The sequence below is a fragment of the Acomys minous genome, assembly GCF_964271855.1.
Source record: "Acomys minous genome assembly, chromosome: 8".
NCBI lineage: Eukaryota > Metazoa > Chordata > Mammalia > Rodentia > Muridae > Acomys > Acomys minous.
Genome location: NC_140489.1, coordinates 110,549,472 through 110,575,499, shown reverse-complemented (window position 1 = coordinate 110,575,499; position 26,028 = coordinate 110,549,472). Strand labels below are relative to the sequence as shown.

General features: G+C 45.1%; 1 protein-coding gene across 3 annotated transcripts in view; it reads right to left on the bottom strand.

The window, feature by feature from the left end:
- The window catches only part of CRIM1 (cysteine rich transmembrane BMP regulator 1), a 178,200-nt gene that overhangs the window by 49,057 nt on the left and 103,115 nt on the right, over positions 1-26,028 (bottom strand). For all 3 annotated transcript variants that reach the window (XM_084793082.1, XM_084793081.1, XM_084793083.1), the window contains 3 exons: positions 25,452-25,573; positions 15,143-15,328; positions 12,742-12,939 (listed from right to left, as the gene is read on the bottom strand). In XM_084793082.1, coding sequence (XP_084649208.1) covers positions 12,742-12,939; positions 15,143-15,328; positions 25,452-25,573 — 506 coding nt within the window. The remainder of the gene's footprint in view (positions 1-12,741; positions 12,940-15,142; positions 15,329-25,451; positions 25,574-26,028) is intronic.

Below are 26,028 nucleotides of genomic sequence, written 5' to 3'. Positions count from 1 at the left end.
AGAAAGTCTCATTAAGTCATGGAAAAAAAATTGACATTTAGAGTTTTCAAATTCTTTCAGCCACTCCGCATCGAGCTATCCCTTTCTCCTTTGTATATATTTCTCATAACAACACCTAGATCCTTGTAATTTCTGTGGCACTTATCTGTGAGCACTTTCTCTGTTTTATTTTAAAATGAATAGTGTGAAAATGTTCCCAAGATCTGTATTATTTTGTGGTCAGATAGAGAAACAACTATATATTTACTTTAGACCCATATTAACTTTGTATGCTTTTTCAAAAGAATCTTGGCCATTGGATGTATTTTTCTTCCTTTGCCAATCTCATATTTAATAGGAAAAGACAGTAGTATGATTATAAGATTATTATTCAATGACCGCAAAAGCGAAATTAAAAAGAAATTCCTATACAGAGTGGGGAAACCATTTCCATTAGCTTAGTTGAAATAACTAAAAAAAAAAATCTATCCCTGGGTTCCAAGAATAATCTAGACCTTCCACATTAGCCTTATAGCCTTCCCATTGTTCATTTTCAAAGAGAATGTATCCTGGCATCCTTTAACTGACAATATGCCACACATGTGTGAACACTATGTAATGGAGATAGTGCACAGAGGCAAGTGGCTTAGAGAGTTAGAATCCTGATAATCCCAAGCCATCCTTTGGGAAATGGCTCAGGACCAGGGAGGAAGGCAGGCAGGCCGGGTGGGGGTGGGGGGAATCTCCCTTTAGGAATAATGCTTCACCACACTGCTTATAATCTCAGTACCCAGCACATTGCATGGATTACATATTTAATTATCGAGTGAACAAGGAGGAGAACCGACATGTGCACACCCTAAATCAGGGTATACTATCTGACAAAGAAGGGCTCACACTTGATACTGTCCCTGGACAATGTAGTCCCTGTTGGCCTTTGTTTGAGAAGCGCTGGACAGCCAGTCCCTCGGATGTTCCTCTCTTGAACGCAATCAGTACTTAATAAGTGAGAGGCACTGAAACGGGGAGGAAGAGCTGAGGGCTGCGTGAACTCGGTAGCCTGGTGACAACACTGAAAACTCATGGGAGCTGCTCAGACCATGGGATACTCAGGAAGGGCACTGGGCCTCCAGCACCGATCATCCATCAGGTCCAAATTCTTTAACACACAAAGTTGAAACCATCAAATTTCAATCGTTTGGAGAATTCACCCCAGGGACTAACTCCTTTTCTTGATGTTGCCCAACAGTAAAATGGTAGGAAAATAGTCCTGACAGGAACTCATATTGCACTGGCGGAAGGAAGCACAGGCACTTTTGTGACTGTTCAGTACATTTAGGATCTGTTTCAGGTTAGACTACCAGGAGTCAGAAGGGAGAAAAAGGGAGGGGGGGAAAAGAGTTCACACCAGATTATTTAAAGTGCTCTGGAGTCTGGATGAGAATACAGGGAGAGCTAAGGGAAGCAGGCAGGATTCTGGGCTGAGAGCTATTCACAGGTAGAAGAATAGAAGAAGGAAGCAACCACCAAACAAGGGGAAGCAACAAACAGTCAGTTTTCCCAGTGGCTTAGTCAGCAAGGTCAGAATTCTAGGCCGAGGCTCAGGAAAAGAACTGGAGATCAAAAGGCAAAGCCACAGAGGTCAGCACAACAGTCGCTGGGCCTCCACCGCGAGAACGCAGCCAGGGGGCAGGAATAGCTTTCGCTTCTTAGCACAACTGTCAGGTGCTTTAACAGTCCCCATGTCAAATATGAGGCACCAGAGTACGTGTGAAAGTCATGCCCCACTCTCCACTCAACTGTGGAGAATGTCCTGTCCATTGACTAGATCTGGGTAGGGGTTTGAAGTTTATGGCCTGTATTGTCCTCGGCTGGTGCCATAGTTTGAGTGGGACCCCTGGGCCCAAATATGCTTATCATAATTTTCTTCTTGTAGGTTTCTAGGATTTTCTGGATCCTTCAGCTTTGCTATTCTCCCATGCTTCTCTCATCTAGAGTCCCAATAGGATGTGGTGGCACTCAGAGGAAGGATAGCAGGCTACCAAGAAGAGACTTGATACCCTATGAGCATATACAGGGGGAGGAAGTCCCCCTCAGTCACAGTCATAGGGGAGGGGAGTAAGGGGGAAATGGGAAGGAGGGAGGAATGGGAGGATACAAGGGAGGGGATAACCATTGAGATGTAATATGAATAAATTAATAAAAAAAACAGTCCCCATGTCATTGTCTCACGTTCTCTTTTCTACGGTGTGAGGCTAAAGAGAAGCGTTACCAAAGCCATGAGTTTGGAGTCAGGGAACAGTAGACTGAGTCCTTGCGACATTTGCTTAGCTCTCCTTGGGCTTCTGTGAAAGGGGAACCGTCACATTATCTCTGTCTCACAGTATTTCTGCATGGCTACAGAGAGTCAGACAGGACACAGGAGTCAGGCCTTGCGGGGTAGCTAGCACCTGCTGCTGTTGTAATGACTGTGGTGGTGGCAATGCTGCCTGACCGAGTCACAGATAAGTTAATTAATTAGACAGGCCTCAGAAGTTCAGCTGGTTAGGTGGTATGACAGCTGGTTTCACAATCTGAGCCCTGCCCTTTGTAACTTATGCATCACGTTCTAGCTCTACTGATAACAAGATGAGCATCCGGGATGTTGCTGCTTCTGTGGGTGTTTTTTCATATGGTCTGGTAAGCTTTGGACCACGTTAGTGATCGGCCACTGGCGCCTTTCACCTTTGCTGAGTGGCAGACTGAGGTCATTGTTCCATAGTCTGACTCCATCTATGATGTCTCCAAGAGAAGAGAAATCTCTTAGTCAGCTCATCTGGTCTGAGGCGAAACAATGTGATAGGCCTGGCTGCCCTTGCTCTGCCTCTCATGATGAGGCCTTAACAGATCTGTAGGGACAAGGCCAAACTCATCGCATTATCATTTAAGCTATTTTGACATCTTTGTGACTAGTTCTGTGATTCCCAAGTTAAAAGAAGATGTGGAAAACTCAATTTTAAAAAACGGTGTTTTGATCTCAGTTTCAGTAGGTCAGTGATCTCCAACTTATGTCAATGTGAGCGGATACACAACTGGTATCTTTATGACTAAGCATGGCGGGGGCTTTTTACTCTAAGAATTCAGTGAGGCTTTAGAGCCCTCACCCCAGTTAAAGCCAGCTGGCCTGAGGCTCCATGGAATCTTGTTAAAACCTGGTTCGCAGAAATGATGACGACCTCATGGTTTTGAGAAAATTTGCGCTTACTGATCCTGTTGAACATTCAAAGCCCAAGGCCACCTCTAACTGACAGTTTATAATCTCTGAACATATTTTAGCTTCACTGACAAATAGCGAGTCTCTCTAAGCTGTTTAAAAAGTGAGCTGTTATGCAAAGCAACAGGTCTCCGAACAGGGATGAAAGTCCTCCAGCCTCTCTATGGCCTGCCATGCTGCAAGGCCCGGGATCAGGCACACAGAGGACACTGGAACACCAACACTAACAGAATCAGAGCTCATAGGATGCTGCGGAAGAGTCAACACAGATTCCAATTATGTCAGGGATCAGGTAGAAGGGGCTGGAGAGATGGCTCAGTAGTTAAGAGCATGCGTTTTGTTCTTGCTGGTTTAATTCCCAGCACTCACGATTGGGCTCACAACAACCCATAGCCTCAATTTTAGGGGATCCCAGAGGCATTCATAGGGTGCACAGCTATACATTCAAGCAAAAACACTCATGCACACACAGAATAAGCTGCAGTTGCAGATGACGTCAGCCCTCAGGACCCCCTTCATGAGGTCTGGTGCTGAGTGAGGAGGTGGCTCATGAGCTCAACTCTTAAACATGCTTCAACAGACAGTGTGAAAAACAGACCCTGAATGCTACAAGACTACCGAGAGCCCACAAAGACAAGGGGTTTTCTTACATTTGTTTAATATTGGTATAAAACAGGGTCAGGCGCCCTTTTGACAAATGGGTTTTCTGACAGGGAGTTAGCATAAATCCTGCAGCCTTGAAGGGTTTGGATACCTAGTGTGAGGGCTGTTTCGAACTAGCCACCCGATGCACCCAGTAATCTCTCAGATGTAAGAGTCAAATCTACTTAACATGTAAACAGGCATCTTACAGATAGAAAGAGAAAAATCACAATTTGGCCAAACAAAACCAACAACACACCCATACTAAACTTAGATTAACCTGGCAGTCTAACCCCTGATGTGGAGTGCACACTGGGAACATCTGAGAGGCTAGCATGTAGATTGATGCTGTTCTCATCAACTTGGCCAACACTGAAAGGCATCCATAGATAGAAACCTACCTTAGGAGACACTCCTTTTTCTTTGGCCCGGCCCTATCAAACAGATATCTGATAGACTTACATTGCATTTTATTTAGTCATCAGAAAAAGCACAGACCAAATTCTGTACCCTGTTTCCCATCATAGCCCCCACGATGTCGTGAAATACTTTTGTTCTTGTAAGGTACACTGAAGAATGTTCCTGGAAATAGCTTAAAACAGGACAGTCATGACTAGAAATAGATGCCTAAGTTATTAAGACTAAATTGTATTGATCACCGTTTACTTGAAAGGCTCTTTCTATAGACAAATTATCTTGCTGTAATTTATTTGAAATCATGTTGAAGGAAACACCTGCACCCATTTTAATCCTTACCTCTTAAAAGTATGACACAGTACATGAGTTGGTATGCTTTTAAATAAATGAGTTAGGAACTGCACTTATAAAATAAGTATTATTAATAAAACCAACTCACCACAAGTGGCTAGATGCTTTTGCTGAAATGCTGCTCATGCTAAAAAATCTCATTTGAAACTTGTCTTCAGTGACTTTCTGAGCAAATGACTGTGTCACAGAAGACAAAGGACCTTTATTTTACTGTCATTTTCCCTTTTTCTGAACAGTTTTACCAACCGAAATCACCTGGTTTTCTCCCCAGACTCTGACATGAGCGACTTCTGCTATTTCTGAAAGTCTAGCGAATCTTCAGAGTCAGGGGCATACAAGGCAGGGGGTGGAGGTGGGGTGTGGTCCACACAATGTGCAGTCTTAGAAAAGAAGCATCAAACAAAACAAACAAAGAAACAAACAAACACAAAGTAAAACAAAGCAAAAAAAACAAAGACAGGGGTGACCATATCCCCAGAGCATGCACGTAAGTTGCTTGCATAATTATTTTGAAAAGGGGGACACTTGACTATATAAGTACCACTATGTTTAAAAATAATTTCATTAAACAACCAGACCTTACGGTATCAATGGCAATAAATAACTTTGACCCCAGGAATAGTGCCACCAGGTGCTTTCAATAAAGACATGTCAAGGACAGCCCTCCTTTCCTGGGATCTGAGGCACACAGAAGTGTCAGGCAAAGGTCAAATGATGCCATTGCCAGCAAGGCATCTTCAATATTGGAAACTATGGTTACTAGTTAAGATGTCAAATCCTCTTTTGCTGACAAAAGCTCAAAGGGAACCAGTTCTGTCACTGACTGAGCCATATTGCAAGGCTGATGGAATCTTTCTTTCAGAGTCTTCCAGCTTTTTCTGAAGGGCATGCCTCCTAATAACCTTCATTAACTTCTGTTTGGTTGCCTAAGAGTTGTCTCTTATCCAAAAAAAGTTTAACACGGTCTCAAAAGAGATTGTGTTTATTTAAGCTTGTTGGAAAAACATTCCTATCATTTCAAGAATGACTAAATATTTTTCATCCACATAGTTCGCATTCCAGACTATGTTTTCCTGCCTCTGTTGATTACATGAAAATTAGCAGGCCCGGTCTGATCTATTAGATGCAATTATTATCTTCCTGAGAAAACCACCAGGCTCCTTAGCAATAACACCCTTTAAGGTGTGGGAAGTGGATGACCGAGGCGATGCAGAGGGGCTCATCCTGCGTGCTGCTTCAGCCAGGAACCACTCAACAGCCACAGCCTCTGATCTAGATCTCAGAGGGACGGCCTGAGCATCAGCTCCCAACAATCCTGAGCGATTCAGGCACTGAGCCATCGAGGAGTGTGAGGACCACCATTGTTTGGATCACCTTGGTAGCTTCATTCAAGTTGAGGGCAGAGCGGAAGGTGTGGTGTAGCAGCAGCCTAGCTGGGAGCAAGGATAAACATTTCTTCCCAGCTAAATGATTCCGCACGTGTTGGTCCACCCTTGCTTAGCTTCTTTGGCACGTGGTGGTCTGAACAGCTAGAGATCACTCACGTGGTGTTCACAATATGTCTACACATAGCTGTGAAAATCATAAAGTCTTGACAGTTCTACTTAGATAGTGAGGGTCTTTTACATCCATTTCATCTAATTTGAATACTATTTTAAATGGTCAGAGTAAAACCTAAAGTACCAAAAAATAATTATGACTGAAATGTTCTGGCCCTTAGGTTCAAGACCTAGGGTAACACACGGTCATTTGGCATCCAACATATGACCTTATTTGGACAAGGAGAAAATAGACTGTGTTATATTTTAATCTCCATTTATGGAATATATTTCCAGGACATTCAGAGTTAAAAGATGAAACGGCGTGCCTAGCAGTCTTGAGGATATTACAAGTATTTTATTATTCTTGGCTTGCTAATAATAGCAGCATATACGGCACCACAGCACTACCACCCATAAACTGAGTTTTGATTTCTGTAATGTAACAGAATGTGGCGTCTCTGACGTCACCGCCCTTCTGGGGGTCAGCCCAACTATCCTTGACTCCCCACTACTGAAGTAGCAGCTTAATCATTTGAGATACTGTGCAGCAAGGAACATTATGGGCAAGGCAGGGCTGGAAACATTTTTTTTCTCGTTTCAAGGAATTCCCACCCAGATATGTGCCTGGTACAGAATTTTCTGGCACTTGAAGGGCAGCCTGACTCAAATAGTATTGTCAACATTCACGAGAAGGAATATACCACTCCTAGAAACAGCGAGCACCCATGCTAAGGAAGACAGTATGTCTGACAGCTCACAGAGCAGCAGTGAGTTGAGGGAGCGTGGTGAGAGATTTCTGATGTTGAGGTAAGGTGGCTGGCTAGCCACATACAGGCAAAGGCATGCCTCACGTCTGATCCTCACCGTGTCTCAGGCAGAACTAGGAGCCTTTAAGTAAGACATCCAAGAAAGCCAGGTGCTGGAGGGGAAAAAGCGGTTGATTTTCTGGCTCAATCACATTCCATCTTAAATCCAGAGAATTGTGGGGCGGAACCCACACAGTGAATTTCTTATTCTTCTTCCATGAGTGTTTACTAACTCCAGGTGATCAGAATCACGCGGCCTGTCTGACACCTCGCAGAACCCCTGGTTACAGGTCCACAGATAGCACTGCCCTTTCACTCACTGCTGGAAAAGTTACAAAATACTGAAACTGAGTAACAAGATGGACCCTCATGTACTCAACTTTGAAAATCTATAAATAGCTTTAACTTCCTAGTCTGAGACAAAAACTGAATTTTCGTGTTGGTATCAGAAACATAAATCGAGGAGAGGAAAGAAAATTCGCCTTATTCCAGGCCCCCAGAGTCTGCTCACTGGCAACTGGACACCCCCACCCTGAATGTCGCCTTTTACAGTGTGACCAAAGTTCTTAGTTCTTGGAAAGTGGTAACCTCTGGCGATGTCTCCCAAATCCTCAGTGTCGCCTGAATCATCAGCTCTTCCCCCACAGGAGGCTCTGCATGAGCCAGGAGACCACTCAGGTCACAGTGGTCACCCGGGCGGGTCAACCACCACCCCACTTGGGACAGCGCATACAGGGCTGACAGTAATGCTTCAATTCTTGTAGTCGGTGTCACCGCTTTGTGCGCCCCACACCTGACACAAAGCATGTCGCCTATGTTTCTTATGTAGTAAGTACATCGCACACCTTAGCAGCAAGTTTCCTTCGATGCCTTGTTTTGCCTTCAACTAGAAAAGTGTTTTTAAATTTTATTCTGTCTGTAGGTTCCGCGTGGCAATAATAATCAGCGTAGGCAGTTTATGTATGTGACAGTAATGGGGAGAAATTACCAAGTTACTAAAAATAGCTAATTGTGGCATAAAAGTATCACTCTTGCCTGTGTAAATAAGTAACAATACAGTGGGGGCATCTACACATGCACACAGTGTGCCCGGAAAGAATGTATTTATGACAGTTGGCGCTGGCCTTCGAGCCTGTGGACAGCTCAATAAAGCTTTGAAACTCGTCTTTAGGAGCTACACACCAGTCATGGACGGCCTGAGGGGCTACCACTGGGGTGCAGCCTAGAGCAGGGTGCTTGGTGTAACTCTACGTATGCAAGGGAAGCTTGTGGGTCCCTGGCACCTGGAAACACAGGCCCACTGCATGTCAGGCCGAGGGGACACTCTGCGTTCTGACCTCAGAGTGTGTTTCAAACACAGGCACCCTGAAGTTCTTTCTTCCACTGCTTAGGGGGAGGGCAGGGTCCAGATGGCTGCTCAGGCTCTGGTTAAAGTAAGCGTTTCTTAGTAGGCCATTTCTCAGAAGGAGGCCTGAGGGAAGTACTGGCTTGCTACTCCATTCTTTCTCTCCTTCCATCACTGTTTGTTCATTCGAGAAGTTTTTAAGCTTTACTTATATGTAGTCATCACTTAATAATTCGAAAGAACATGGCGGGAGGGGGTTGTTGGATTTCTTGCCTGGAAGGATGTGGCCTCTCTCTGGAGTGAAGTGTGCTCTCTGAGGATGTGTGTGTGTGTGCAAAGTCCAGAGGCTGGGCTTTGAGGAGCCACCCAGGGCTGCTATGTCCCTGCTGTACAGCCTAGAGCAAGTGAAATAATCTCTGTGCTGTGAGCTCTGTGACAACAGGTTGGGATCCCAGCGCCTGCGCTAGAGTACTTGCAGGGTCAGATGATAGGACACTCTCACTCCACTCAGGCCTGGCACACGGGAAGTGAACAAGCAAGGCTAGTTACTGTAATTAAGGGCTGCAAGTACGACGGTGCTTAATCTCTTGTCCCTTCCGTTTAAACTTTCAGATTTAAAAAAAAAAAAAGGGACAGGCCTTTCATGTATGTATTTATATTGCAAACTTCATATTTCTTCTCTGTATTTCTGCCTTTGTTCTTTTTGAGTGGAAATAAAATTAACGAGACTAGTCAGGCATGGTGGTGCACACCTTTAACCCCAGCACGCTAGAGGCAAAGGCAGGGGGGATATATCTGAGTTCGAGGCTAGTCTAATCCAAAAAGTGAGTTTCAGGAAGATAGCCAGCAGGGCTACACAGAGAAACCCTGTCTCAAAACAAAACCCAAAGCAAACGAGCCTGATAAATAGGAGGGAATGCAGAGAACTGCCAAGAAAGCAGAATAGGAGGATACAGTCAGTGCCTCGCCTACAGACTGAAGTGGCCTAGGCTTATCTGTATGCCCGAACTGGGTGTTGACAATAACTTGCTAAGGCTTCGTTCTGAGAGTACTTAAGTGCCAACTTAAAAAGCACTTAAGTACTTGTGAATCAAGTTAGCTGTCAAGTGACGGCCTTGTCTTCAAGGATCCCCAGACTCATGTCCCAGCCCTCTGCAAGTAGCCAGTCACATGCTGTCACTTGGAAGGTAGGCGTCTTTATTAACAGTGGCAGCCCCCCCCCCCCCCCCCCCGCCTGGGTTGTCTCTTCCTGGAGGTCCCAACAGGCTGTATTTGGTGATTTGTGAGTTATTCTTGAAAACATTTTTAAGCCACAATGCCTGTGTAGGGTCTGTTCTAATTTCACAGTCTGAGTACCTTGAGACAAAGTGAAAAAGTGAAGGCCAACACTAGTTATGCAAGTGTGAACGCAGGGGTTTACTATGGGTCTGAACTGCATGCACGTCAGTAGTTCTGTCTGTAAATGATTTTGGCTCACTTATTACTCAGTAACACGGTGGCTGCTGCTGCTTCTTCTTCTTCTTCTTCTTCTTCTTCTTCTTCTTCTTCTTCTATTTCATTCCATTCTTTTGCTATTGTAAATCACTTGCACTTACACTCACCAGTGACGTGAAATGGCTACAGAGAAAAATGTTTTCAAATGGTTGCACAGATTTTTCTTGGACTCTACACAATAATTTATGTGATTTGAAAAAATATTCAGTGTTACTTATTATTTATCAGTAACTTACCACTATCAGTTTCTGAGTTTTGATTCAATGGGAAGAAATCACCCCGGCTTTGTTACATCCTACAGTGACGATCTGTGGAGGGCCATTCCCACCTCAGACTTGATTTTTATCTGATTCGACTCAGGTAAAAAAAAAAAACAAAAAAACAAAAAAACAAAAAACAAAACCAAAAACCAAACCAAACCAAAGCTAGAACTACAGCCAAGCGAGTCCGCTGCAGACTACATAACGCAAGCTTTAGAACGATGTGATGAAGACAGAGAGACAAAGAAGGGACCAGCAGAAGCTTCCAGGTGAAGTGACAGAAAATACTCGCTCTGTCAAGGCGCAGGGGGCCACTGAGACAGGCGAGTGGAGACGGCAGTTCTGAAGGCGTCTCCAGGGAACCCACTGCTGAGCTTCATGAACTGCGGCAGAGGGTCAGAATGCAATCCCATCCCAAATGCTTACGGCAATAACCCCAACTGCTGATGGTCTCTTACCCTACCGCACCACTCTAGCCCCTCCCTGATGTGGGGCCAAAAGCCGGTGACGAAGGAAGAGTCACAAAGGAAGGGGAGACACAGGGTGCAAGGCCAGCAGGAAAAGCAAACTAAAGAACGGAGTTCAGCTAAGCCAAGTTTCTTCAAGCCTTCCTCCTTTATATCTAAGAACAAGACAGGAAGGCCTTCAGCCCGGGACCATTACAGGATGCACAAAGTTGGGTGCCAACGCCAAGCTCATACCTCACATCACCTCAACATGGCCATGCCTTCCTTCTCCCTGGTTTAATTGACAACTCAGCCTACGTGGGCTCTTATTTACCTTTGTCTTGTCTAGGCTGCAGGAGGTTCTCCATTAAGCTTCCGTATTAATGGCTCACTCACACTGTAACTCTTTTCTTAAGCTGTCAAGAATTAGGTCAGAAGTCTGTGCAGATGCCACAGAACCCAAACACAAAGTGACCTGCCCAACAGTGGCTGCCTAGACACCCCTACGAGCTAAGACTAAAGCAATTGCGCACATGTTCTGATGCCTTTGTTCACTTACTTTTGTTGGAAACCCGCCCTCCCCACCCCATCCCCCAGGCCTCTGTAGCAAACTCTAAAAGCTTCACTTTGAATTTAGGCAGCAATACATGAAGGTAAAAGGCTGTCTCCGTAATCTGGGCTATGCATTTATGATTTTTGTTTCGCTTACTTTATCTCCCATTACACTGGGACTTAAAATAGTCCAGGTTGACAACAGACGGTCCTTAATTCCTAGGGTTGGACACTGCCATCTTACCCCCGTCAGCAAGGCACTCTTCTTAAGTCCACTGTGAACAACACATCTGTCCACAGCTGTCCTCTTTGCAGCCCCAAAATGCCGCGTGTGAGGGGGTGGTGAGAACCACAGAATGTGTCACACGGGATCTATGAAGTCTCGGAGGACGGCAGCTGTACTCTGTGTAGCATAGCAGTGAGAGGCTGGGCACGCCAAGGGTTCAAAGTCCTCCAGTTCCTGTTCTTTACGTGATTTTTAAGGTTTCAGTAAGTCGAACTCACCTGAGGCTAAGGACACCATCCACCAAACTAAAGTCTTAATTTACTACATTTAGATGCTAGCAAAGGATATATTTTTTTTTATATTAAATGTCATGGGCCTATGGGAGAACCTAATACTGTTAATCTGCTTAATGAACACATCAATCAAATGACTCCTAATGTCATATTGCTGTACCCTCAGATCGGTGGCTTGTTCACCTCTCACTGAAGAAGCTTCTTCAGTGAGATGGTTATTAATACACACAAAAAGGAAGGAAGGAAGGAAGGAAAGATGGAAGATAGAAAGAAAGAAAAGAGGAAAAAGAAAACCTTCATCCTAAAAAGACCTTCATTACATCATTTTCTAGAAGAAAGCCTGCCCATTTCTTACTATATGATTTTCAAATTCTACAGGGCTCTATCTTCAACACACACATACAGTCATACATCTTGCTATGCAAAACTGTTTCTTCAGCATGGGTCGGTTGCCTTCTGGCTCCCTCAACATAGACATTCGACATCTCATGTCTGTGAAGACCAACATGAGTGAGTTAAGTATGTTTGCAAAGTATCTTCTCAGGGTACAGGAAATGAACTGGGGAGCCCTGGGCTCTAGCACGCCTTAGCCACTCACTATGGACAGGAAAACACACAGTGAAAGTGAGGAACCTGGTCATAAGGCAAAAAAGTAGAGGGACCAGAAACCACAGGATGTCAGCCTTAGAGGAAGAGGAAGGGCGGCCGGAATGAGGCACCAGGCCGTGTGAACTGCCTTTGAGGACTCTGGGGTTTTCTTCTGGCCATGAGCATTCCTGGGCTAGGAAGTATCACAAGTTGAACATGCTGTGCCTGAGTTATGGTTCTAACTTCTGATTTTATTTCCTTGTCTTGACCTTTGGGTATTAAGTAGGCTCTCAGCGAACTGAATCGAAACGCATGCATCCGTGCAACTGTGCGGCGGTAAACTCTAGCCCGTGCTGGTCTCACTTTAAATTTGCAACTTTTCCCCCTAATGATGGTTTTGGGCTGTATAATAAATTTGTCTACAACTGGTAATGGCATGGATCAGACATTACGCCCGAGGAAATAAAAAGGAAAACAAGACCATACTAGCAAAAGCTTCTTCGGGAGGAGACATTTCACCAGACACTCATTAAAATTGCAAGGCTTACCTTCGCACACAGGGCAACACTCCCCAGGCACTTTCACAGGGTGCATGCAGCTCTGCCCACAGGCCGTGGCCACACAGTGAGGATCTCCGTTGATGCATTGGCAAAAGGTACAGTCATCTTCCCGCCACCGGTCCCCATGGGCGCGGATCTGGCCGTTGGCGTAGCAGCCAGCGGGGTTGTTAAAAGGATAGATGGGATCTGCAGAGAAATAGGGGTTCAGAATGAGATGGAGCCGACTAGATCTGACCAAATCAGATAGACGACTCCTTCAGGCTCCCTCCCTCCGTGCTATTCCAACTGGGACCGATGGAAACAGGGGGCTAACATGAAGGGGCCCCTGGGATCACACTAAGAGGCAGCAGGTAAAACGGACTTCTAATTTCTCATCCTGACACTGCTTTTAGGAGGAACGTGGCCTTGACACAGGCATACAGGTGTCATGACTCATAAACCAAGAAGCAGGGACAGAGACAAGCTCTGGCACTTAGGGAAAAAAAACAAACCAACAAACAAAAAACAGGAGCAACTTAAGATCTGAAAAAAATCTTTTGAGCTGCTGAATTAAGTTTTATTTTTTTTTAACACCTTGATTTCACCACCTGGAAGGTGGAAAGGGCATTATCTATTGAAGTCAGTAACGCTGTTACTTCTGGGACTAAGTAAGCTGACTTTGACGGTGTCTGCAGACTCATTAGGACACTGGGAAGGAGCATAGAAGGTCCTCACGCAGCCTTCTCCATGGCAAGGCTGGGTTGGACATCCTATGGGTCCCTGGGATGCCCAGGAGGAGGACTGAACTTATGCCATTTTCCCTTGCCATCGTTTGGGCAAAAAAGCAATAGACGAGGTTGGAGGACAGAATTAGACAAGGCTACCATAAAAAGAGATATTCCGAAACGATGGGCAAGAACATAAACAGTGGATGCAAAAATATCTCCAAGTATTCCTGTAAGGAGAACCATAGACAAATCGCTCAGTTTTCTTTTCTAAAAATATACAAAAGCTGGCCTCAACAAGTCAGAACAGAGAGCCCAAGTCAAGTTTAGAGGTTAATGTTTGTTCTCCTGAGGCAGGAAGCACTTATACAGAGGTTCGATGGAAGTGGTCTACAGAGCAGGTAGGACTTCCTCAGGTCCTTTATTTAAAAAAAATTACAGTGTGTACTTCATTCTGCTTTGCACTTGGTTCTGAGTTTTGGGGCGTGAGAGGTGACCAGACGTATTTGAAGGCAGCTCGCTAACACTATTAGCAAAGGGGCAGCTTCCTGCCTGACTTTCACACCACTAACTGTGATGTCGTCTCTGACTCTATTAAGAACTAAGGCTCGTTAGATAACAATCCATTGGCAAGGCTAAAAGTTTGAGGTGGTTTTCTTTTTCTTTTCTTTTAAATCCTCAGTGACAAATAAAAGGCGAATTACTTCTCTCTTGTCTTCGCTGAAATATTTTCCAAGCAAGAGGAGGACTCATAATTACGAACAACGGCTGCCTGTTAGCAATAGGAATGCCCTACTTACGGTACTCCATGGCTTCAGCACTGTATGATAAATACAGCACAAACATCAAAAAGATTAAAAAAAAAGTATAGAACCGAAAAGGCCACAGTGCCCTTGTGGTCTGTGAGCAGAGTACGGGTAGACTTTGTGACCCACTTAGGACAACAAGGTTCAAGTGACCATCCCCATCAGAAAACAGTATGTGGCCAAATAATGCCACAGTCTCTTTCAGGCCCTGGACCACTGCTCCTGGCTTCCCTGCAAACTCAGTGATCTGTGGTTTCCTGGTCTTTAAGTGGGTGTGGTGTGGTGGATGAGAATCACGGTGCCATTCTGAAATTTCCCGGCTTACGGCTGGCAGAGATGGCCGGGGTCTGCTGGAAGACCGTGCAAATACTACTGCTTGAACAGGAAAGGAACACAGGAGAGTCAACAGGTCCCCCAAAGTCACAAGCGACACATGCCTGGTCCTGAAGCTGCTGCTGCCGCCACACCAATCTGCAAGCTGACTCTAATTAGCACACCTTTCCTAAGGGGAAATGGCAGCAGGGCCCTGGTTCTGAGCTGCCTGGTCTAGACAGATGGTGCCAGCCATACTGACTGTAGCTGAGGAAGCCAAGGACAGATTCTAATGCCAAGGTATAGACAAGCTTGGTCCTTGAACTTACTAAGTCACCACTGCAGCTGCAGGGGAGGAACAGAAAGCAACCAGCGAAATCACATGCCAACTTGTAGAACCCGTGACCAAGGACTGTGCCCAAAGCAGAGCTTTCCTCTGCAAAGCATTTCCTCGCAATCTACAGGGCACTGTCAACAAAGGAACTTCTTTAACATCCCTTTGAATTAGATTGGTTTTGGGATAAAAGCTCTAAGCACGCATGTTCCAGGGAGCTAGCTACCCCCTACCTTCTTCACACACAGGGCAGCATTCCCCGTCAGGCACATAGTATCTTTCGCAGGTCAGCTCCCCACACTGAGCAGTGAAGCAGATGGAGACGCCCCCTTGGCATCGGCAGAATCGACAGTTGTCCATTCGAAACATGTCTCCGTCGGAATACTCCACACTGTTGAATACGCAGGCCGGCTTTGTTTCTGCAGAGTCAGAACAAACAAGGCTTGAAGGAGGGGGCGTATCCCATGGGGCCCCACCCATAGCAAAGAGCTACACAACGCAGCAAAGGGATGCTAAGAAGGGAGAAATTACCTCCCTCACTATCCAACGCCATGTGGTCAGCTCTGAACTCAAATACATACGAGCGACACTAGACGGACTGAGTAGGTTGTGTTTATATCATGTGCTCACATTCTCTGCCTCTGTCTGTCTCTCTGTCTCTGTCTGTCTGTCTGTCTGTATGTTTGTCTCTCCCTTTCAGAAAGGAGGCCACGACTTCAAGAGGAAAAAAGGTGGGAGGGAAGGTACATTCGAAGGAAGAATAGAAAGAGAGGAAATGATGCAATTAGATTTAATAAAAATAAAAACAACCAAACAAGGCACATTTAAGGTCACTTTTGAGTGGTGCCTTTGTATGCTTTTGAAAAGCCTCTAGAAAGTTCTGTCAGCAGGAAGTAATAATTTGATGGAAATTTACTGAGCTGAATTTAGTGACACAGAGGGACTAGCTCACCGTAACATAAAAACAAACCACACAGTCGCCCTGTTCACACAGAGGGAACTGAAATGCTCCTTGGCAAGAGCTGTGGTGACTTTCTCCACCCCAGCAGAGGGGACTGTAGGGACCACAACACTCACTTGTATATAAGATTATGTTTACTCTGCTAAATAATTCTCTATCTCTGAATAATAATCCCGTTTCCACGCTGGGTCGTTTTCTGTTCCAAAGATTCAGGGACGGCTTTCTGTCCCTCTCTTACTCTCTCCTAAGCGTTTCTCTCCCTGGTTCAGTAATCTATAATTATTAGTGTTTGTTTGGCCATTAACCTCCATTACTTCATTTAATCTCAACACAAAGCTATGATGCAGGTATTTTTTTTTTAATTAAAAACAATTGAGTGCATTTGTGTTTTGCCTACATGTATGTCTGTGTGAGCATGTTGGATGCCCTGGAACTGAGTTACAGGTAGTTGTGAGCTGCCATGTCAGTGTTGGGGGTGCTCAGCCTTGGTCCTTTGGCAGAGCAGCCAGTGCTCTTTACCTCAGAGCATCTCTCCAGACCCTGTGACACATGTATTATCATGAGTTTAGAAACGAGGGAATTCTGGGTAGTTTGTCTTAAAAGTACATATTCAGCAAAGGGTAGAAAGCAAAACTGTAGTCCTTCAGCTGAAGGCTTGATCTCTCTACACCCCATCCATGGTCATGTTAAAACGCTCAGCATGAGACTAATTCTAATAAGACAAAAGACACCACTAGAAAACAAAACTACAGTTCACTACCTCTTGTGAATCCAGGCAAACAGTCTCAAAGACTCTAATAGCAGACATGTCCTACGACATATAAAAGAGGCTACATACCAAGACTAATTGGTATTTATTACATAATGCAAAGTGGGCTTAATTATTTAAAAAACGCCAGTTAATCCAATAGGATAGACCAACTGAATAAAGAACAAGAACTACAGCACTTTCCCAAATGATGCACAATAAACATCTGAAGCAACCTAAACACTTCCGTAATACAAAAGCTCAGCAATCGGGAATAGTTAGAAACTTCATTAACTTGATGAATAGTGTTGTATTCTCACTCTCAGCATCCCCCAAGGGGATGAGTTGAAGACCTGACTGTTCAGCTATACATGGCTTGTAAGGTCAGAGCTGAATGGACCATTAGTGGAGTCTTACTGGAGAAACTTGGGTATGCCTGTAACGGGTATATCTTGTGCCTGGAACTCTTAACTCTGACAGCTCTCACTCTGACCACTCTACCATCCCCCTCCCTCCGTCCCTCTCCCCCTCCCTCCCTCCCCCTCCCTCATATCTTTGGCTGCTATGCCCCTGTGTCTATGCTCCTGTCTTGCCATAGCCCTAGGAACAATGGGGTCAGACAACCATGAACCAAAATAAATCTTTTCTTTTAAAGCTGCATTTTAAAAGTAGTTTTTATCACAGTGATAAGAGTGAAAGAGAAGCCAACAAAGTCTGTAAGGACTCGTAGACAACATCATACTTAGCAATGTTAGAAGACTGAAGTTTCCTCTCAAGACCAAGAAAAAGACAAGGATGTCCGCTCTTAGCACACCAGGCTAACATTGTAGTGCAAGTTCTAGACAAGACAATCAGGGAAGGAAAAGAAGTAAAAGACAGCCAGAGTGGAAAGGAAGAAATAAGCCTATCTCTAGAAGCAGATGACATGATCTTGACTATAAAAGAAGTAAATAAATATTTTGAAAAATCTATCGCATTATAAACGACTTCAGCAAGGTTACTGGGTACAAACTACAACGTAAGAAGCTAGATTTCTATACAATAAACACTCAGAAAATAAAGTTTTAAAAAACCCCATTTCCCAAGAGAATCAGAAGGAATAAAGTATTTTCAAAAAAATTTAAATACAAAACTTATACCCTGAAGCCAACTATACACTGAAGAAATTAAAGACCTATATATATAGACCCCAACTGAAAAACAATATTATTAACATGAAAATATTTCCCAAATTAATCTACTATCTAATGTCATCCTTCTCAAAACCCTAGCTCATTCTTTTTTTTCCTAAATTGACATTCTCATTAAAAGTTGACAAAAAAAAATCTTTAAAAGAAAAATAAACTTTGAGGTTTCACCCCTCCTGATTTCCAACTGTGACCCAATACTCGAGTGACCTGAACAGTGTGGTGCTGGTGTAAAGACAGACATGGCACTTCCAGAATTCAGAAAAAAACTACCAACAGTCAGCTTTTTGACAAGAGTGCGAGCACAATTTGATGAAGGGAAAGGAAAAAAAAATGGAACAGAGACACTTACATGTCCACACGTTGAAGAATGACACTCAGTCTTCTAGAGCTTTCCCTAGCTCAGTCTATACCAGTTTATTAAATGAGTAATTCTGGGAATAGCGCCTCTTTCCAGACACCAAACTCATGTCACCTGGGATTCCAAAAGCCTCACATAGATCATGAGAACTATTCAAAGAGGCTACAAAAGGATGATTCACACTTCTCGTTTATTTTATATTTTGCTATATCTCGCTGCTGACCTAAGTACTGATGTTGACTGGTTCCACAAATGCACAGGGAGCGCTGTGCCATCAGAAGGGAAACCTGTCTTCCATGTACAAAACTAACTGAAAATGAATCTGAGCGCTATGGTCTTAATCTAAGATACAGTTATGGAGTCATTAGAAAAGACAGAAGTAAATCATTGTGATCCCGGATGAAGCAATGGCTTTGTGGATTTGGCACCAAAAGAATGCACAAGAAATGACTACAGTCTATTAGATCTGGACAATGCTTGTGCTTCCAGGGGTACTATCGAGAAAGTAAACTGACAGGCCACAGACGTGGAGACTCTTATAATAAAATCACTTACAACTGCACAACGCAAACCCTAGCCCAACTAGAAAATGGAAGAACATTCTAGAAGGTGGCACTCCACGCAGGATTCAGTTAGAAGCAGTCAATGTACATGCGAAACGTGGCTTGCGCTGTTGGTTATTAGAAGAATACAAAACAAGAATATACCTCGCAAGAAGACTGCAGCAAAACAAAACAAAACAAAGCAAGACAGGTCTTAACAAGTGCAGGTGAGATTGGGGATACAGTGGTACTCTGTCACTGCTAATAGGGAAGTAAAAAGACAGAAAACAACAGTAACAAAAAACCCGCAGCTTTGATCAGCAGTTCCTCAAAATACTAAAGTTACCATATGACCAATAATCTCATTATTTTTTCTGTGAGGAACATGAATTTTAAGTTAGGTGGCTTGACTGCAGGCTCAGGAGTCTAGATGCAGTATTTCCGCCCCCTCCCCAAGAAAACTAGTATTATATTAAACAGAATTCCTACAATAGCTCAGAATTTTTCTACATACTTGTAGTTAACCTACTTAGCTGACCTGGGTCTAGAAGGACATCCGCAGCTAGACCACAAATTCCAAAAAAAGTACAGAAAACAGAGCAACGTTAAATAAGCCAGATCTGCTTACAGTCTAACAAAGCAGGCAGCACGCACTCAGCTTGGGAAGGGAAAAGTAGGCAAACCGATATTAATTATTTAGCTGAGTTAATCAACCACATATACCACAGGGGTGAAGCCACAAATCTTGGTACAGCATTTGAAAAAGGAAAGAAGGAAATTCTAGTCATGCACGAAACTGCTGCCCCTTGTTTTCTCGGTGAGGTGGACACTTGTGTGTAGAAGAGTCGTGGCTGACAGGAGGATGGGGCCAGTTAGCCACGCGGGTAAAGCACAGACAGGGATGGTGGTAGGGGGTGAAATAAAGAGTCTCCAAGAGTACAGTGCAGAAAGCCACCTTTAGGGTAAGCCTTTCTGGGTCAGAACAGAACAGATCAGCAAAATGAAGTCTGTTTGATGTTGAGAGAAGTTAATAAGAACTTTCCAAACAAGTGTATAGTGAAAAGCAAACACCCAATTACTTCTTCACCTGTTGAGGCTGGGTGTGAATCTTAGAATTGATGAAGGGTCAGCCACTGCCCTCCAGAAAGGGCAACACGGGCAGAAGTGGGACAACAGGGGCGGTCCTGGGTGGAATCTCTACCACTTAGTACGGAAGTGTCTGTCAGTGACCTGTGTCTGGCAGCGCAGGCTTCTGCATTCTGGAACCATCTCTTCCATCCAACATCCCACAACTCTTGAGAGAGACGGGTGGGGGAGGGGGAGAGGGAGAGAGAGAGGGAGAGGGAGAGGGAGAGGGAGAGGGAGAGAGAGAGAGAGAGAGAGAGAGAGAGAGAGAGAGAGAGAGAGAGAGAGAGAGAGAGAGAGCACACACACGCGCTGTAGTACAGACTGTTGGAAAACTAGTCCCTGCCAAGTCACACTGATTGACAGGTGGTGACACGTATCAAAGGGAAATACTGAAACACAGAACTCCATAGCAAATGTGGAGACAGAGGCACGCTGCCCCAACCTAGCCCTGCTCAGGTTCTCCTCCTCCTCCTCCTCCTCCTCCTCCTCCTCCTCCTCCTCCTCCTCCTCCTCCTCCTCCTCCTCCTTTCCTGCAGCCTCTTAGCTGAGCTCAGCTTCTATCTTGGCAGTGGTCTCCTTGCACTGTGGGGTGACCTGTGTAGGATGTCAACGGACAGGAAGCAGCCGAAGGAGTTGACAACTCTGCGAGACAGATGAAGGCAACTGGACAGTTCCTCCAAATAGTTCCCTCTAACTGATGTAAAGAGACTGATGCAATTAAGAGACCAGACACAAAGGCTTCCAAGTACCGGCTCTTCCATTGGATGCTAAAATCTACGCCAGGGTACACCAAGGAAACAGTAATTCAAAATGAGGGAAAGGGATGATACTTAGAAGACTGTAAAAGGCCCTGCATGATACCTAGCTTACTATGGCCCTGGGGAACAACAGGCATGCTCAAGAAATACACTCCAAAGTCTTTCTTTCTATCTTGCTTCCTTCTCCGCCCCCCCCTCCTTTCTTCCCTCCTTCCAAAGTGCTGGATTCTCTCTATTTCTTTATTGGAAGACATAATGAGCTTGGACTGTTACTGAACAAACCCAACACCCAGACAATGGGTTTTCTCTCTCTCTTTAAAAAAATTTTAAAACTAATTTATTTATTCATTCACTTTATATCCTGATTGTTGCACTCTCCCTCCTCTCCTCCTGGTCCCACCCTCCCTCCTTCCCTGGTCCTCAAAAAAAAAAAAGGGGGGGGGATTCCCCCCTACCCACCCATGTTACCTCATCAAGTCGCATCAGGACTAAGGACATCCTCTGCCCCTGTGGTTTCTCAAGGCAGCCCCACCAGGGGGCAGTGATCAAAAAGCAGGCAACTGGGTCCATGTCAGAGACAGCCCCTGCTCCCCTTACGAGGAGGGGGGGTCCCATATGAAGCCTGAGCTGCCCACCTGCTACATCTGTGTAATGGATGTCTTCAGTAAACTGCCTTCTTCTTATTAACAGGCTGCAGGGTGGGTTTGTAGGCCAACATCTTACACAATAAGAACGTTGATTTGGGGGAATATTTTTCCTGTGATTGACGTTATTTAACCAAGACCCTTAGCTATTAATGCACATTTAAAATCTGTTCTTTAATATAGCACCACAGGGACAGCAGATGTCTGGAATGGTATAAAAGACGGGCTGAAAATACATGCCCACTGCCCCTTGCTCCCTTCTTAGGAATTTAGTCTATATCCACCTTAAGACTACTCTGGGTTATCCTGTGCACACAAGTGACCATCCTTTGCTTCCCGTGTCTTCCGCCACTCTTGGCGTGGCCTGGGAAAAGAAAGCTCTCCTCCGTTTATTCCGGTGGTAGGCTCTTACACTGTTGGAACATGGACTGGCCTCAAGTTATACATAGCCTTGCTCAATATGCTCAGTATTAAATATTATAAGGCTGAAACTATTTCTGGACGTTTTCAGTTGGTATGTTCCCAATACCGTAATGCCACAGTTGAATTTACTGGCTTACTTGCGATCATATTATATAACTAAGTCACACTGGAAGAGTCAGTTGCTGGTGATGTCATCCAAACCAAATACTGTATTTCTCTAGGTGCCTAACGCATACACTGGGAAGCTGGTATGTTTAAGTGTGAGCGCCGATCACTTCCGCATTCTACACCCGGTGTCTCAGCAGCCAGGGCCTATGGGCCTAGAGGTGGCCTATGCATAAGTCGATAGGGGAGACAGGAGACAATGAGCAGACAGGCACGTGTGCCTGTGAGGTCGACAGGCAGCTCCAGCTCACTGCAGATAAAACATCTGCCTGGGAGGCTGAGCACAGACATTTTCGTGAAGGAGGTGGCTGACTGTTCGCCACTCAAGCTTATCACTTGTTCCCATGGTTTCTGATGTCACCTCACAAGCGTTACTCTCAGCTTGCAAACTCTCTTGTCCGCGCTCTACCAACACAAGACCAAACCAGGTTTATGGAGGACGCGCTCCTACCTATTCCTCCAGGCTGGTGAAATTCAGGAGCTCTTGGGTTCTCATCTGGGACCATTTTTAAAAATTTACAACTTCCTTTTGATGTGCAGTTTTAGAATGTAATGTAAGTCCATGGGTCAGCTCGGCAGCTGAGACCTGCTGTGAAATCTCTGCTTCTGCACAGGGGGCTGGTCATGTTATGGCCAACCTACCCTCTCAACTAAAGGGGTCTCCTTTAGATATAACTGGGGACTTCTCTCCAGACAGCGAACCAGGCACCCCAGGTCCAGCTGTGCACACCGGCCCCTCTGAAATTGCTGTCACTGAGTTTCAAGTGTATCCTGCCTTTTATTCAGGAGCCCCAGGCAACAGGGTACTGGTTTCTGTATTTGTGCTGTTGGAGCGACTGAACACATGACTTATGGCTCAGTGCTGCCTTCTTGATATCCATGTGAGAAAGAAATTGCCACTAGGGACTGTGTGTTGCTTTGTCCAGCAGGCCTTTTGCCTCTACAAATAAGAATTGTGTATCTGACCCTATATCCTTTTACATTTTAATGACGGGAAGTTGGTAGGTGGGGCATGACGTTTAACTCTGGGGACTACATAAACTTCAAAGACACCCGTAAGGCTGCATACTTGTGTGTGCTCTGTTTAATTTTCACTTTCAATTTTTGCTGACAACCCTATGACTATTCTTCTCTTTTCTAATTAATATTTAACCACTGTGTTATTAAACCTGCTCTGAGGGTACAGCTGCCCCAAGTCCCTGTGGCTAAACAAGTTCCTCTCTTCTGTTTCCATCCTTCCACCTGCTTCTCCTTCCCTGATCCCTCCCTCTTTTCCTTGTCCCCTTCAACACACACACACACACGCACACGCGCGTGTACACACACAGAGCTTAGCTTTTTAAAGTAATAATAATGATCTTTTAGTTATAGTACATATATTATAGCATCTATTAGTGGTGAGACTGTGACATAAGTAACATTTTCCTAGCACTTGGGTTATAAAACACACATATGCATATATGATACACACACACACAATAAGCAAGATAAAGGTATAGCATGATCCTAAAAATATCCTATAGAACTGAATTATAGTTCTCCAAGACTATAGTTACTATCTAATCGCCTACAGCTGAACGGCCAATATAGAACCAGACAATATGCAGCAAGACAAGAAACAAGTAATGATGACAAAAATTTTGCGGTGACAAGAAAGAAGCCACTACAGGAAGCAGTAACTCTCCTTAGTAGTCAGGTGGTCAATCCTAATGTTAAGGTCAGTGTTATAAAAACGTGTCTCTAAGTCAGGGCAAGCCATAGGGATTGATAGCAAGGCCATGGAGAAGAAGGCAACAGGCAATGTTCTGACCGAGAGAAAGGCATGGTGCTTGGCTTTCTAGAGTCAAGGGGCTAGGAGAGAAGATGGGGGAGCTTCTTTATCCAGAGAAATGAAGCAAACATTCTCACTACAGGTGTTCTTTTCAGAAGACCAAACGACTTCAGATGAAAGTGTAGGACAGTGAAACCTGGGGGGCTCCCCGTCTGCGAGCTGGCCTGTTCAGTCACTTCTAAGGGGCACAAAGATGGTTCTCAACCAGATCATTCACTTGCTAAAAAAGAAAAAAAAACCCATGGGGACCCTCTGAGGGTCACAGTAAACCAATATGTGATGAAGTAAACAGATTACCCTCTTCTGGCAGCGAGAGACAGCAGTGCAAGGAAGCACACGGGGGGGATGCTGAGAGCCCTGGGATAAGGAGCAACGGTTTCTGCCTCGAGTGGTGCAAGAATTACGCCACAAGTCAAGTGCTCACAGAAAACGGTGGGAGCCAAGCATCTACAGAACATCACCTGCCATGCATCACAAAGCCACGGCCAGAAGGAAAAGGCCTGCTCGCCGACTGGCTGGTGTTTAACAGACAAAACCCCTGGCTTGGTAGTGGCAGGAAGGGACAGGGAAGCACTTCAGAGAGACTTAAGCACACGGACCTTTCCCCTCGCCGTCCCTTGTAGGCGTCTATTTATGAAATCTGAGCCCCTGGATGCCTATTCTTGCTGTACTGTCTCCGTCCTCCACCATCACCACCCAGAACCTTAGCACACAGAATAAAAAAAGACAATTTACACCCGACACATCACTTCTACTACTCATTTCATTCTAGACTTGTAGAACCGAGGCCCACGGAGACCATGAGCCTTCCCTAGTTACACAGCACGGGAGGGAAAAAAAAAATCAAATCTTTATCTGACATCATTTGGCCTGAGGTTTTTCTTAATAACCACCAAGCTACCAAGTTACACCACCATTGTTTCTTCAGTGCAAACCGAAGCGACATAACCCATGACCACGTGGCTGGAAAATACAGGGTCACGAGTCAAATACGATTAAAGACGATTCAGCTTTAGAAGGACCTGTTTGTGGAGGAGGGACTGAGAGCGGGAAGGCGACCTCCCACAGCCGGATCCTCACAGGCAGCAGCCTCTGTCCGTTTCTGTGTGCGCAGTGTAGTTTGTTATAGCTGCCTAACCGGGTCTCTGCCCTCATCTGCGCATAAACGGCAGCTATGCATCATGCAATGATTCTGTCTGTCTGTTTGTGCTCCCTGAAACTTCCAACTGAGAGGCGCGGCTCTGGTACTCTCTCGACGTCTAGATCTCATAAGCACCAACGTGCCAAATACCAACTCGCCTTGTGAAGAGTGAAGGGAAGGGGCAGATTTTGTTGAAGGAGTTTAATGATGGGAGGATCCTTTCTCTAAGGCCAGAAGGGACAAGCCTAAAGCTGGCCGACAACTGGCCCCCCCGCTACAATCGATCACAGATGCTTGCCAGGACAAGGTCTTTTCTATTTCAGATTGTGCCGGCTCCCATGCGGTTTGAGATAGAGGATCTCCGGACAGCAATGGGGACAGGGCATTGGATGACACAGAAAGTATGTCACCAGGCTCTATCTATGATCCCTGAAATTCCCGCATTGAGCTTCCGATAGATCTTACCACATGATCTGCTACCGAATCTCCGAGGTTCGCTCCCTGACTTTCTTAGCTGCCCAGTGACTAAGCAAGCCTCCTTGCTGAGTGACCTGCTCCCTGCTCTAACGGGCAGAAACAGCTAGGTTGACCCTCCCTCCTCCTGCTGCACCAGTGAATGTACACTCGCTGAGAACAAGAGAAACCCCACGTACCATTAACACATTCAAAGACATCACAGCACTTTCCAGGTGTCCCATCTCCACGAGAGACTATTCGGGGAGTAGATCCCACCTCACAAACGGGGAAACCACATAAGCCAGAGAGACACTCGCATCTGAAACCAAAGAAAAGGGAAGGAAAACCCCATGAATAAGTAACAACACAGAAGTCGGGAGACCCCCAAAGTGGCAAGTACCTGGTCTACATGATACAGCCTGGATACACACGGTGCAGTAGCAGAGTTAAGGGAAAGGCTGTGCTGGCACACAGCTCTCTAAATGACCACAGCTCACGTCATCCCCCCCATTTTAACTTTGCCCACTTTGGAAGACATAGTCCCCCTCATTTCTTAGTTAATCAGGTTGGTATTCACTGTAACATTTCCAGGTGATATGTAGCCATCTCTATACACACAGGTCAGTCTGTCGGTCAGAGCGCTCCCTGCCTTTAGTAGCCCCGGGCAGGAGCCTTGTTTCCAGTGATGGGTAGGCATTCTCTAGGGGTTTTTACTTCTCCCCCAACCCCCGGTAAGTATGTTATGGGCATTCTCATCATCTTGAGCAGTTCTTA